At 60.3% G+C, this 12,305-nt stretch overlaps 1 protein-coding gene across 1 annotated transcript; it reads right to left on the bottom strand.

Annotated features, from left to right (window-relative positions):
* Nucleotides 1–528: 528 nt before the first annotated feature.
* On the bottom strand, nt 529–9,149 carry PAEP (progestagen associated endometrial protein). Its single transcript, XM_081588263.1, has 8 exons — nt 9,054–9,149; nt 8,247–8,386; nt 7,318–7,391; nt 6,111–6,221; nt 5,330–5,434; nt 4,516–4,652; nt 813–920; nt 529–762 (listed from the first exon to the last, which is right to left on the bottom strand). Exons 1-8 carry the CDS (start codon nt 9,147–9,149, stop codon nt 529–531), a joined length of 1,005 nt encoding a protein of 334 aa, XP_081444389.1.
* Nucleotides 9,150–12,305: the final 3,156 nt, after the last annotated feature.

Raw genomic sequence — 12,305 nt, 5'->3', positions numbered from 1 at the left:
GCCGGAGCGGTGGGCTACTCACTGGGACCTTGGGACTGGCCTTGGGGCCCCGTGGGATGGATGGTGACCTTCAGTCCTTTGCCCATCCCCTCTCCTCTGGGAAAGACACGAGACCTTACCTGTGGTCACCCTCCCAGCCTGGTGCTGGCCTAGGTTCTGGGATTCCTGCATCCCCCAGGTTCTCGGACCCCTGGGCTTTGGAGGTCTCCCAGGCAGAGAAGGGGGCTGGCCCACGGGGTGCTGGCATGGGGCGGGAGAGGCTTCGGCCCCCACTCTGTCCTTGGCTGGCAGTTCCAGGTCTCAGGGTGGGGGCTGGGGCCTGGCTGTGCCCGGTCACCTGGGCTTTGAGCTGACCTTAGGCTGCCCGCTCTGTGTCCCTCACCCAGGGGGCTTCAGTTTCTCATGCGGGGAGGGGCCGTGTGCCGACAGACTCGGGGACCGCAGGGCGGCCACGTGGTGTCTGTGGCCGTGACTGTCGTCCAGGCTGCGGTACATCCTTGCGATCAGCACAGATCCTGGCCCCTGTGATCAGTCTCCCCGACTGACCCGCCAGTGCTGGAGGCACAGCCCCCCAGGGCTCCCCGGCCGCAGGGACGGGGCGGGGGTGGGGGTTGGGGGCCGCCCCGAGAAGGGGGCTGTGTGTGCGTTTCCCGCCAGCCCCTCCTCATAAAGCTTCGGAGGTTCTGAAGTTTGGCCTTCGACTTTGAACCGCGTGTCCCTCTGGTTCTGACCACTGGCCTGTCCCTTGGGAGGCCCCGAGAGCTGCAGGGAACACGCTCACATCCAGAGCAAGACGAGCTCTGTGTCCTCGCCTCAGGTCCAGATGGCGTGGAGAGCGAGAGCGAGCCTTGGGGGTCATCTGGGGAGACCAGGTGTGCGTGGCTGGCGGCCAGCTGCTTGGTCAGACAGCGACCCCCTACCTGCAGGGGTATGGGCACAGGGCGGGTGAGGCTCCTTGGCCACGTGGCACCCGGAGCCCCCAGTCTCGGCTCTTGGGGTCCAGTCTCAGGGCCGAGCGCTGCCTGGGTGGTCAGGGGCCCCCAGGCTTGGGCAGGGGGAGTGTCCACTTCCTAACCGCCCTCTCCCCGACTGCCTTCAGCCCCTCCTGTCCAGGCACTGTCCACTGAGGTCTCCATGCAGGATGGCCCGGTCCGGGGAGGGAGAGGGGCGTCCTGAAACTGACCCCAGACCAGCACGGTGAGGGGGAGGGGCAGGTGGGGTCAGATGGGGCAAGAGTGAGCCCCTCCTCACCCCCAGGCTCAGCCCTTCTTGGGGTCCCAGCAGTGACCCAGCCAGAGCTCAGCCAGGCCCTGGGTCCCCTCTTCCCACTGCCTGATTGCTGGTCCCAGCAGCGCAGGCTTGTCTGGCAGCTCAGGAGTGCAGAGACCCTGGCTCCCGTCTTGGGGGACAGACACCCCTTCCTCGCCCGCATCTCTTTCCTGTCCGGCCCTGTCCTGCCTGCCCCAAGTGCTGCCTCAGTTTGACACTAGCACCCACACTCTTGTTCCGGGGCTGCGCCTTGTGGTCACCTTTTGGGAATCAAAGCCTGGCTGCCCAGGCACTTCTAGAGTCTTCCGGGCCCAGCCAGGCCCAGCCAGGCTTGGGCTCAGGGTCGGCAGCAGGAGGGGCCCTCTCTGCAGGGCCTGACCACGTGGCTGGAAAGGGGAGAGGCTGGGCACCCAGGGCCCTTTCTTTGTGTCTGTCTTCCAGCCACCACTTGCTGCCCACCCAGCTGTCCCAGCTGGACTCCTGGAAAGTTCCAGAATCGCTCCCCAGGGATGGTGGCCACTTTGCTACCTGCCTTGTGTTTAGGATGTCGTTTGGCCTGGCAATGAGGCCGTTTCACCCCGCTGCTCTGTCCTGGGAGCCACGGGAGGCGGGTCTGCTCACCCTTGGAGCCCAGCTGTTCCCTCCTGGCCTGCCTCCTGGGGCATCTGTCCATCCATCCATCAGACCAGAAGGGCAAACATACCTCGCCCCCGTCACTGCCCTGGGGGCTCTGGGGTGCGCTCAGCACACCCGCCCCTGTTGGTGCCTCTTTTCCCCTTGGCCTCCTCTTGTGGTCAGGTTCATTCTATGGGCCTGCCCCTGTGAGCACGGCCGAGCATGCAGCTCAGCCTTGGACGTGATCTGCTGGCCTCTTTAATAGGAAGCAGCACCCAAGACTTAACTCCTTTCTGAAAAAGATACACAAGCTGAAAATGTAAAGAACTCTGCTGAAACAGAGAATACATCGCTAAAGAATGCCCTCTCTGAAGGCCATAGGGAAGGGCCCCGGGCTGGAAACAGCTAGATCTGGAAAGTGGGGGAATAAGGGCTTTCATCCAGGTGTGGATGGACAGGGGTGCTCCCCAGACCCCCTCCTTTCCTTCCTCCCTCTCTCCACCTCCTCCCTGTCAATCTGTCCCTGCTCATACAAGTCAGAGACACCCGTGAGATTCTGAGCTGGGCACCCTGCCCACATGGGTCACATGTGGCGGTCACTGTGCTTGCCCAGCCTTAGCAGACCCAGGACAGTCACGAGGCTAAGGCATCAGAGGCTAAGTCGGAAAGGGCTATAACTGACGCGTCTGGTTAAGATGGGGCTGGCACATCCTGGAGAGCAGGCTTGCCCCACTGCAGGTGACTGGCAGAGGATGCTAACCAGATTCACCTGTACCAGTTACAGGGGCTCTGAGTCTGCCTATGTTTGCAGTTTTCTAGGTTAAGATGCAGGCAGGTAGGGAACTTCCCTGGGGGTCCATTGGTTAAGAATCTGCCTTCCAGTGTATGGGATGCGGGTTCGATCCCTAGTCAAGGAACAAAGATCCCACATGCCAAGAGGAGTCTAAGCCTGCATGATGCAGCTACTGAGCCCATGGATTCTAGAGACTGTGCTCCATGATGAGAGAAGGTCTCATACTGCAACTAGAGAGAAAGCCTGTGCGCTGAACTGCAGCGAAGAGACAGCGCAGCCAAAAAAAGAAAAAAAAAATACACATAAAAGAAAAAAAAGATGCAGGGTGGTAAAAGCAGGATGGTTGAGCCTCTGGGATGAAACTTCCCACCAAGGTTTTTGTCCGGTTTGGACCAAATAATCCCAGGGTGCAGTCAGATAATACTAAGTGGCCTCAGACGCCACCGAGGGGCTGTCCTGGGGACACACAGGCGTGTCTTCGCTCTTGAGGGGCAAATAGGAGTTAGATCCAGATTCAAAGCGAGAAAACCTTCAAGAGCAGTGTGTCTTTAGGCGCTGAAGAATCAGGTTGGCCTGGTGAACCTCAGTGTCCTGCGGGTGTCCGCTGGCTCCTGAGAAGTGATTGATCTCTCTCTCTTTGATCAGGACGACGGGAAGACTGAGCATGCTGGAGGCGGGGCCACCCTCATGTGTCTGGGGACTCGTGGGTGAAGGCCAGTGTCCCGCAGCCCCTGAGGCCTGGGGAGGAGGCCGTCCATCGCTCTGGGTGTTCAGAAGTTACAGCAGTGAAGTCACAAAATAGACCTCCGTTCCTTTTAAGATAGTGAGCCTTGAAAAGCAGTACTACCCAGCTATCTACAGGAGTATGGTTCACGGGGCCCGGGAGTTCTGAAGCGGGGCTGTGGGGGGGGTGTTCCCAGGTCACAGTCTCCCCCTCACCACCCACTGCAGGCCGGGAGGCTCAGAGGCATAGGGGGTTTTTCTTGGAGCAGCTTCGGTAATTAAGTGGGACACAGACAGTAACAGGGGCTTTCCTGGTGGCACAGTGGTAAAGAATCTGCCTGCCAATGCAGGAGACACGGGTTTGATCCCTGGATCAGGAGGATCCCCTGGAGGAGGAAATGGTTACCCAGTCCAGTATTCTTGCCTGGAGAATTCTGTGGACAGAGGAGCCTGGAGGGCTACAGTCCTTGGGTTGCAGAGTCGGATACGACTGGGTTTCTGAGCATTCACGTACATATGTAAATATGATTATATACTATGTTATGTGTAAATTGTTCTTATTATTTAAAAAATCCCCACTTCTGTTGGTATATTCCTCTTTTCCATTTGTGATGCTCAAATGCATGCGCAGAACAAGTCTTCCAACCATGCCCTCCTTTGTCCAGCTCCTCTATCCTGGGGAAATCTCTCTATTTCATTTTAGCACAGAAAAGATCAGTGCGTTTTGGGTACATGATGTTTGATACCAACAGTAGTGGCTGGATTTATAAAAGAGGGCAGAATTTGATCCATGAGCAACTTGAGTTTTCATATCAATATTTATTGGACCAAGAGACAGCCATTTTTCACTTCCTGTCCTTTGTGGAGTTCGGGTGTTGGCTGAACACTCCAAGTTAACTGGCAGATGCCGCCGCCGAGTCCCTACCTGGTTTCTGAAGGTCTCAAAGAGCCGCAGTAATGTGTGGGCCCCCAGACATCACAGGCTGTGATGCAGATGCCTGGCTCCGGGCCCTGCTGTTGTCCTCTGAGCCAGACCACGCCGCACCCTGTCCCTGGCCTTGTCCACCCCCTGCCCATCGTCCAGGAAAGACTCAGACGGGAGTGCACAGGTTTACACCTTTATTGCTGAAGGAGGAGCAGCCCCGAGCAGGAGGCCCCAGGAGGGGCCTGGAGGGGCCTGGGTCCCAGGAGGGGTGACCTCGGTCCCGGTCCCTCCTGGTCCCACTGATGGGGGAGGCGGGGGTGACGTCGTCTGTCCCCAGAGGGGCCAAGGCTCCCGGGCCCTGAAATGGACATGGGGCTCCCCTGTGATTCCTGGGGCACCCGCCAGACCCTTGCCAGCCTCTCCCCGGCTGGGAGTGCAGGACGGCCCCTCCTCAGGAGAAGGACCCCCTCCCCTCCCCTTTAGGTGCCCACTTCCTGGGCCTCCACCTTGGCCCTTAGCTCTGCCCGAAGGAGCTGGAGGAGGTCAGCGTGTGAGTGAGGCCAGGCCACAGGTCACTCCACAAGAGTGGGCATGCGGCCAGCCAGCTCTGCAGTCGCCAGGAGGGACCCCAGCTTCTAGCCATTCCCCTGGGAGGGATCCCGGGCCTAATGGGTGATCCCAGGCCCCACCAAGACCCCCTACCCCATGTGTGTGCCCAGGATGTGGGGCAGGGTGGGCAGCTTACCCCAGAGGCGCTGGCAGGGGCTCATCTAGACATGGCATTGCTCTGTGGGAGAGGGAGAGTCGTGTGGGGAGTCAGGAAGGGCCTGGATGCCCTGGGAAGAGGGGCCTGGCAGGGGGTGGAGAGGGGGCCCCCCTTGGGGCCCTGTACCCCCTCTGCTTCCTCTCGGGAGGCCTGGGGAGCTGGGAGTCACCATGCGAGGAGGTCGTCCTGGGCCTGGTGGCTCCCTGCTCTGGGAGCGGGGCGGGGCCTGGGTGCTCACCCTCCAGCTGGGTCGGGTTGAAGGAGAGCCGGATGTGCATGGGCAGGGCCTTGAGGGCTATGTTGAATTTCTCCATGGCTTCGTCGTCCACCTCCGGGGTCCTGACTGTGGGGCCGGGATGGGGGTCACTCCCTGCTTCCCAGGGTGGTCTGCAGGTCTGCCCTTGCCCGCCAGGGCACCTGCCCTTCCCGCTTGCCCCAGTCCCCTCCTCTTCCTCCCGGGGCAGTGCAGTGGGTCTGCAGGGTCACAGGGGGAAAGCCCGCCCCCCACCTCTGGCTGTCTGGGTCCCCTCCTCCCCCTGGGCCGGCTGACACAGCCAGCAGCCTCCACTCCCTGATGCCCACGCCCGCCTGGAGCAGGGGCCCTGAAAATGCCCAGTAGTACTGCTACGGCACGGAAAATGTCACCTCCATTTGTTGTCAGGACGTGATAGTTGGAAGGTGTCTTTGTGCCTGAGTTCTTATTTGGTGAAATAATTGAAACTCCCCGGTAACAAAGGCTGTTAGATTCATAGTGACCGGCGGCTCCATCGTGGTGGTCACACCAGTCACAGTGCTGCAGCCCCCTGCCCCCCAGCCTGCATGTCTGTCCCTCGTTCCCAGTCACCCACAGGCCCCCAGGAGACTGGCTCCCGGTGCGTGACCACTCTCTCCTGACGGGACTCGGGGACCCCCCATCCCTCCTCCTCCTGGGGATCAAGCTCCCCGCGCCAACCTCCCCCCTCCCGTTGCAGCGAGGACCACACAGCTGGTCTCCCTGGGCAGCCAGGGTTGGCACCCACCCAGGCACTGGCAGGCCAGGCTTTGCTTGGGCTCAGCACTGTTTTCCATGCAGAAGAGCAGGTACTTTTTGTAGTCAGTGTCCAGTACAAGGACTTTGTTCTCGTTCAAGGCTGGAAGAGACCGAGACGGGAGGGAAGTGAGTTCCAGCAGGAGGGGGGTTGCTGGTCAGCCCCCAGCCCCCCATGACCAGCAGGGCTCCTCAGGGGGTCACCACCCGGCGAGGACCGGGTGGAGAGCGCCTCTGGCATCCTCCACCCCCGAAATGGTGCGGCCCCTTCCCTGCCGCCACTGCCAGCCGCACAGGGCCCAGGAAGCCCTCACTGTCAACTCTGGATCCACCAGGGACCCTCCACCACCTCCTGGACTGGGGAACACCCACCACTCAGTCTGAGGGCCCTTCCCCCAGGGATCGGAGTGGTCAAGAAGTAGGGCCTCCCCCTGCTCTTGGGTGGGACTGGACATCACCCAACGAGGCAGGAGAGGTGCGTCCTGAGGACGGGAGCATAGTTGGGGGGCAGCCCTGAGCTGGGGGAGCTGGGGCTCGCCCTGACGGAGGCCAGCGGGCAGCCCCGGCTGCCCTGTGGTGTCTGGGCAGCTTGGGGGCAGGACCAGCATCCAAACCCAGTGCAGCTGGATGGTGCTGGAGACCCTGGGCCGGGCACCCTGGCATCAGTCAGTGCGTGGCCTCCGGTCAGAGTGAGCCTTGAGGCCTTGGGGCCTTGTTGGCAGAAGGGCAGGCCCTGATGAAACCCCACCCCCCTCGAAGCTTTCTCATCTCGGATTTAGGAGGAACAAGTGAATGAGCGAGGGCGGACAGAGTTCATCTCCAGGAGATGAAGGAGCCGTGGGCTGGGCTGGGGTCATGGGGCACCTGGACCCCTGGAGCAGGCAGCGGCTCTCGGTTCCCCCTGGGAGGGCACAGGTGCCTCCTGAGCTCAGTCTGAGGGCCCCGCGCACTGCCGCGCCCCCCCAGCAAAGAAAGCTCGGGAGTCACCCTGGGGGTGTCAGACCCGCTCAGCCGGGACCTGCCCGCGGCCACCGGCCCCAAGGCCCTGGCCAAGTGGCAGGGAGGCCAGTGAAGCGGGTGTCATGGCAGTGTCTTCATCACCACCAGCCCCTTAGCATCCCGGGGCCCAACGCCAGCCCCCTGCACCTGCCCACAGCCCCCGGGGGGTGGTGGGCATCCCCCAGGGACCCGGCACTCACCGTCGATCTTGAACACTGCAGGGACCTTGGTTTTTTCTGCAATGATCTTCTTCTGAGCACACTCGCCATTCTCCCTGAAAGACAGCTGCTTTCTGAGCCATGGGCATGGACCGTTTTCATCAAGATGAACTGAGGGCCTGGGGCGGAAGCCGGCCCAGGAGGAGCTGGAGGGGGGTGGCGTGGGCACAGGAGCCGGCAGGCCAACCGGCCTTGGCTACACTCACCGTCACCTCTCAGGCCACAGGTGACCGGGTGGATGGGCCGGGAGAAGTCAGATGGAGGCAGGGAGAAAAGGTTGGGGAGCGCCTTGACCACAGGCACCCCCAAAAGGCAGTCTGAGGGCCGCTCTCTCCTGTACCCTGACCCCCGTCTGAGGGTGGACAGGGCTGGTAGTGGGAACTGCCTGGGCCCCGAGGACCCAGGTCTGCAGCCACCCAGAGGCCTTCACACGGGCCTCTCCCCACACTGCTTTCTTTCCATGACATCTTGTTCATTTTAGATATTGAGGTTCTCAGACTAGAAATAATGGAAATGTCTCTCTGTTGCTCAAGGGCATTTGTAATCCTCAAACTAATAGTAAATTCAGAATACCTGTCTTAAAGTATGTATCTTTCCTATGCATTTCCACTTGAGTGGATTTTATCTCCCCTTCCAAATTAATGAACATGATGTTTTATGTTCATTTGTTTGATGATGTTCTGAAGCATCAAATTAATAAAAATTAAAAAAAAGAAAAAAAGCCCTGGGTGGGCAGCCTTGGGTGGAGCTCCAGGGGTACGGGGAAACTCCGAGCCCCATTCCCGGTCCCTGGGGCCCTGGTCCCGCCCACAGGGCAGCCTGATCCCCTCGGTGACCCTGGCTGCATCCCACCCCTGGGGTGTCCACAGCCCTGGGTAGTGGGGCTCCCATGTTTGGGGGGGGACACCCACCATTTCTGCACCAGGATCTCCAGGTCTCCCTCGGGGGTGGGCTTCAGCTCCTCCACGTACACTCTCAGGGGGGCGCTCTCGGCGTCCAGGAGGGATATGTCGCTGGCAGCCATGGCCAAGGAGTACCACGTCCCCGCCACCTGGGGAGGACCTTGAGATGCACTCCGGGGGCGGCAAGGGGGCCCGCAGCCCCACAGTGGGCTCTCTGTCCCACCCTGGCCTGGGCAGCCTTGAGACGCGCCCCCCTCAACTCTGCACCCTGAGGAATGCTCTCCCCAGACTCACTCTGAGCCCAAAGAGAGACCCAGATGAGCCCCCGCACGCATGGCAACGTTTGGATCTTAGGGAGATGTGGCTGGAGGGGCAGAACAACCCTTTTAGGGGCTGAACTGTGTCCTGTTAACCCCCAGAACCTCAACACATGACTCTGGAGACACGGCCTTTAAAGAGATGACAAAGGTCAGATGAGGTTGTAAGGGCGGGCCCGGATCCAGCAGGCCTGGTGACCTCACAGGAAGAGGAAATCAGGGTGCGCAGAGGACGCAGGGAGAAGACAGCCGTCTGCTCCCCAGAGAGCAGCCGCAGGAGAAGCCAGCCCGGCCGACGCCTGGACCTCAGGCTTCCAGCCTCCAGAATGCAAGACAGTGAACGCCTCGGTGAAGCCGCCAGGCGGGGGCTTTGTCAGGCAGCCCTAGCTGACTGGTGGGAATCCCAGACGTCACAGCCTCCTCTGTCCTCCCTTCGTCTCCTGAGGCTCAGCTCCCTTGCCCGCCCTGCAACTCACCACCCACCCGGCCACCCTCGAACCTTCTGGACGTCTAGGTCCTTCATGGTCTGAGTGACGATGATGGCTTGGACGCCACAGGTGAGGGCCAGGCCCAGGGTGAGCAGGAGGCACTTCATGGCTGCGGCCAGGGTCACACTTCTGAGCTCTGGAGGGAGTGGAGGGTCAAGACAGCGGGCTCGGCGCCTTATATAGGAGGAGGGCTGGCCAGCCAGCCCAGGCCGGGCCCCCGGCCACGCAGTTCCCAGAATCCCCCTGGGCTCATCCTCGGGCCCTCGGGTGGCTTCCTCTACGAGGACAATAGGAGGCCTTCTTATATCCAAGGCCAAGCAGGAAGGCCCCCTCTAGGCCTGGAAGGTTCCTGGTAAGCCCCAGAATGGGGGGGGCAAGGGGGTGTCTGGGCTCTGGGTCCAGGCTGGCTGCCAGCGCCAGGACCACTTCCCGGGTCAGCCTCTTAGACAAGGACAGGTCAGAGCCAGCACTGGGACAGCTGTGTCCTGGAGGGTGGCCCGTGGGTCAGCCAATGGCCAGAGAGCCCCACGCCCACCAGAATCCAGGGACATGGCCAGGGAGTGGCTGTCTGCCCACGTCCCCTGTACCCCTCTCCCCTCTCCTGCGGGCAGCTCTTCCTGGCAGCTCCACGTAGACCCCTGCTCTGCCCACCCCACTCTGCTGGGCAAGGCCTTCCAGCAGGCTGTGGTCCTGCCTGGTTCCTCCAGCTTCTGCCTGGGGCACCAGCTCCTCCAAACCTTGTGACCATGGCCTTGGATGAAGGGTTCTCTGCAGTCACCCCACCCTCCACAGGCTGGGGCGAGGGTGACTCGGGGTTCAGGTCGAGCTCCGAGGGGGGAACCTGGTCAGTATCAAGGGCTCTGCAAGCACCTGCTGCCCGGTTAGGGTAGCAAAAATGGCAACGCCAATGACAATAGTCATAACAACCCTCAGGACGGGAAAGTAACCTGACCCCTGGGGCGGGGACACTAGTATCACTAGGGCTCCATGCAGGCACGTGGGATTGGAAGGACAACAGGACCCAACCTCCCACCTCCCACCTCTCACCTTTTAAATGTCCCAGGGCACTTCCCCCCACGCGGCTCAGGCTACAGCGAGCTGCCTTCAGACCTCAGGAGCAACGGGAATGCCGCTGCTGGGTGTGTCTCTGAGTTCGGAGGGGGATCGAGCAGGGAGGGCACCGGACAGTCCTCCTGGCTGAGTCCACATCGGCATCGGTACCTGGCGGGCTGTGGGTGCCCTGTGCCTCTAGCAAAGGGGGTGCAAAAGCCATCAATCAACATTCTAAGCGATTAAACCGCTCATCTCAGGGGCAGGGTGTGTGTATTGGGATAGGGGAATGGGAGCAAGATGGGGATGTCTCCTGATAATGGGGGCCTGGTGGGTCGGCCCCTGTCCCCCCTGGACCGTAGGGTCTTTCCAGGAGGCCCGCTGGCATGGTCAGCATTTTGGGTGGAGGCTCAGGGGTCTCCTAGACTAGCTCTGGTTTGCTATCTGGCCTCTGGTTTCCTTCCCGGAGAGACTGTTGGTGACTGCACCAGGAAAGAGCCCACCCACGGGAGCAGACCCCCGGCTGCCCCCAGACCTCCCTTTCCGGGAGCAGGGGGGCTGTGACGGAAAGAGGAGGCTTGGCCAGCTCCAGTCCTTGCCCTGATCTGTATTAGCACCTTTAATTCTTGCAACAAGCCTCGAAGCTCAGTGTTTTATGATGAACCTGGGTTTTATAATAAACCCCAGGTTCCGTGTTTTGTGACAAACCGCAAGTTGTGATGGGGTTGAAGGGTGTCACCCCAGAACTCACGTCCACCGGGAACCTCAGGATGGAATCTTGTTTGGAATCTAGGTCTTTACAGATGTGAGCTGTTCAGGTGAGACTGGAACAGGGGCTAATCTAATGTCCAGTGTCCTTGTGACAGAAAGCGGGGACATGGAGGGGACAGCAGGAGAAGGCGTGTGAACGTGGAGGCAGAGACTGGAGCAAGGCTTCTATGAGACCAGGCCCAAGGGTGCGGCACCAGGAGCTGAAGGCGGTGGCGGGGGACAGGCTGGGGGGTGGCAAGGATCCCCCCCTGGAGCCTCCGGAGGGACCTCGGCCCTTCAGCGCCTGGACTGGGACTTCTGATCTCAGAGGGGACGGGGGCACCCCAGCAGTGAGGAGCCCTTCCCCATAGGTGGCCCCCCGAACACCAGCACAGGTGATTTGGACACAGGTGTCAGATGTGAGAGGCTGTGGCCTCCAGCATCACTCTGCTCTCAGAACTGGGTGATGCAGGGTGGAGGGAGGTCAGCCAGAGAGAAACAAGCGCCCCGTTCCCCAGCGAGCTCAGGGAATCAGGGTGCCACCAACCTCGGGGCGTCTGAGCTGCAGGGTCTCCGGAGTTCCTGTGAACCATGACCACAAACCATGCCCTTCAGGGCAAAGCTATTCATAACTTCCAGGAACCTTCAGCTTCCATAGAATACCATCCAGAGAGAGAGAGAGAGACGGAAATAAAGCACCTCTGACCTGGGGCCTGGGGCAGCTGGCACTGACCACTGTGGGAGGGAGACTGGGGCAATCTTCTCCAAGTGCTGCCCCAGAGAGTGGGACCTGGGAGCAGACCTGGACCCCTGTCGGCTCTCAGCGTCTCCCCCTCCCACCAAAACCCCTGCTCTTCAGAAGCAGGTCAGGTCCTGGGCCTGTAACTGCAGAAGCAAGAAATCACTTCTCTCAGAATGAAATTGTGGGCCTGGGCAGGGTCAGCGGGCTTTCCCACAGTCCAGGATGCCGTGCTGCTTGGGGCCCCAACCTTGGCCCCCGGAGGCTGGTATGAGTCTCACTGGTCGGCGCCGTGTGCCCCCACGCAAGTCCAATAAAATGCATAACCTGGAAGAAATGGACACATTCCTAGAAATGAACAATCTCCCAAGGCTGAGCCAGGAAGCAATAGAAAATATGAACAGACCAGTTACCAGTAATGAAATTGAATCAATAATTTTTTAAAAATTCCCACAAGCAGAAGTCCAGAACCAGATGACTTCACTGCTGTATTCTACCAAACTTCTTTTCTGGGTTGTTCTGGGTCTTCATCGCTGTGTGCAGGCTTTCTCTGGTTGTGGCGCATGGGCGCTGCAGTGGTTGCAGCTCAGTAGTTGCAGCTTAGGGACTTGTTGCCCTGCGACATGTGGGATCTTATTAATAGTTCCCCGACCAGGGATCAAACCCACATCCCCTGCATTGAAAGGCGGATTCTCAACCACTGGCTCACCAGGGAAGTCTCTAA

Source organism: Giraffa tippelskirchi, chromosome 4 (genome assembly GCF_054371585.1).
Source record: "Giraffa tippelskirchi isolate mGirTip1 chromosome 4, T2T-mGirTip1v1.2.pri, whole genome shotgun sequence".
Classification (NCBI taxonomy): domain Eukaryota; kingdom Metazoa; phylum Chordata; class Mammalia; order Artiodactyla; family Giraffidae; genus Giraffa; species Giraffa tippelskirchi.
This window is presented reverse-complemented; position numbering and strand designations above follow the sequence as displayed.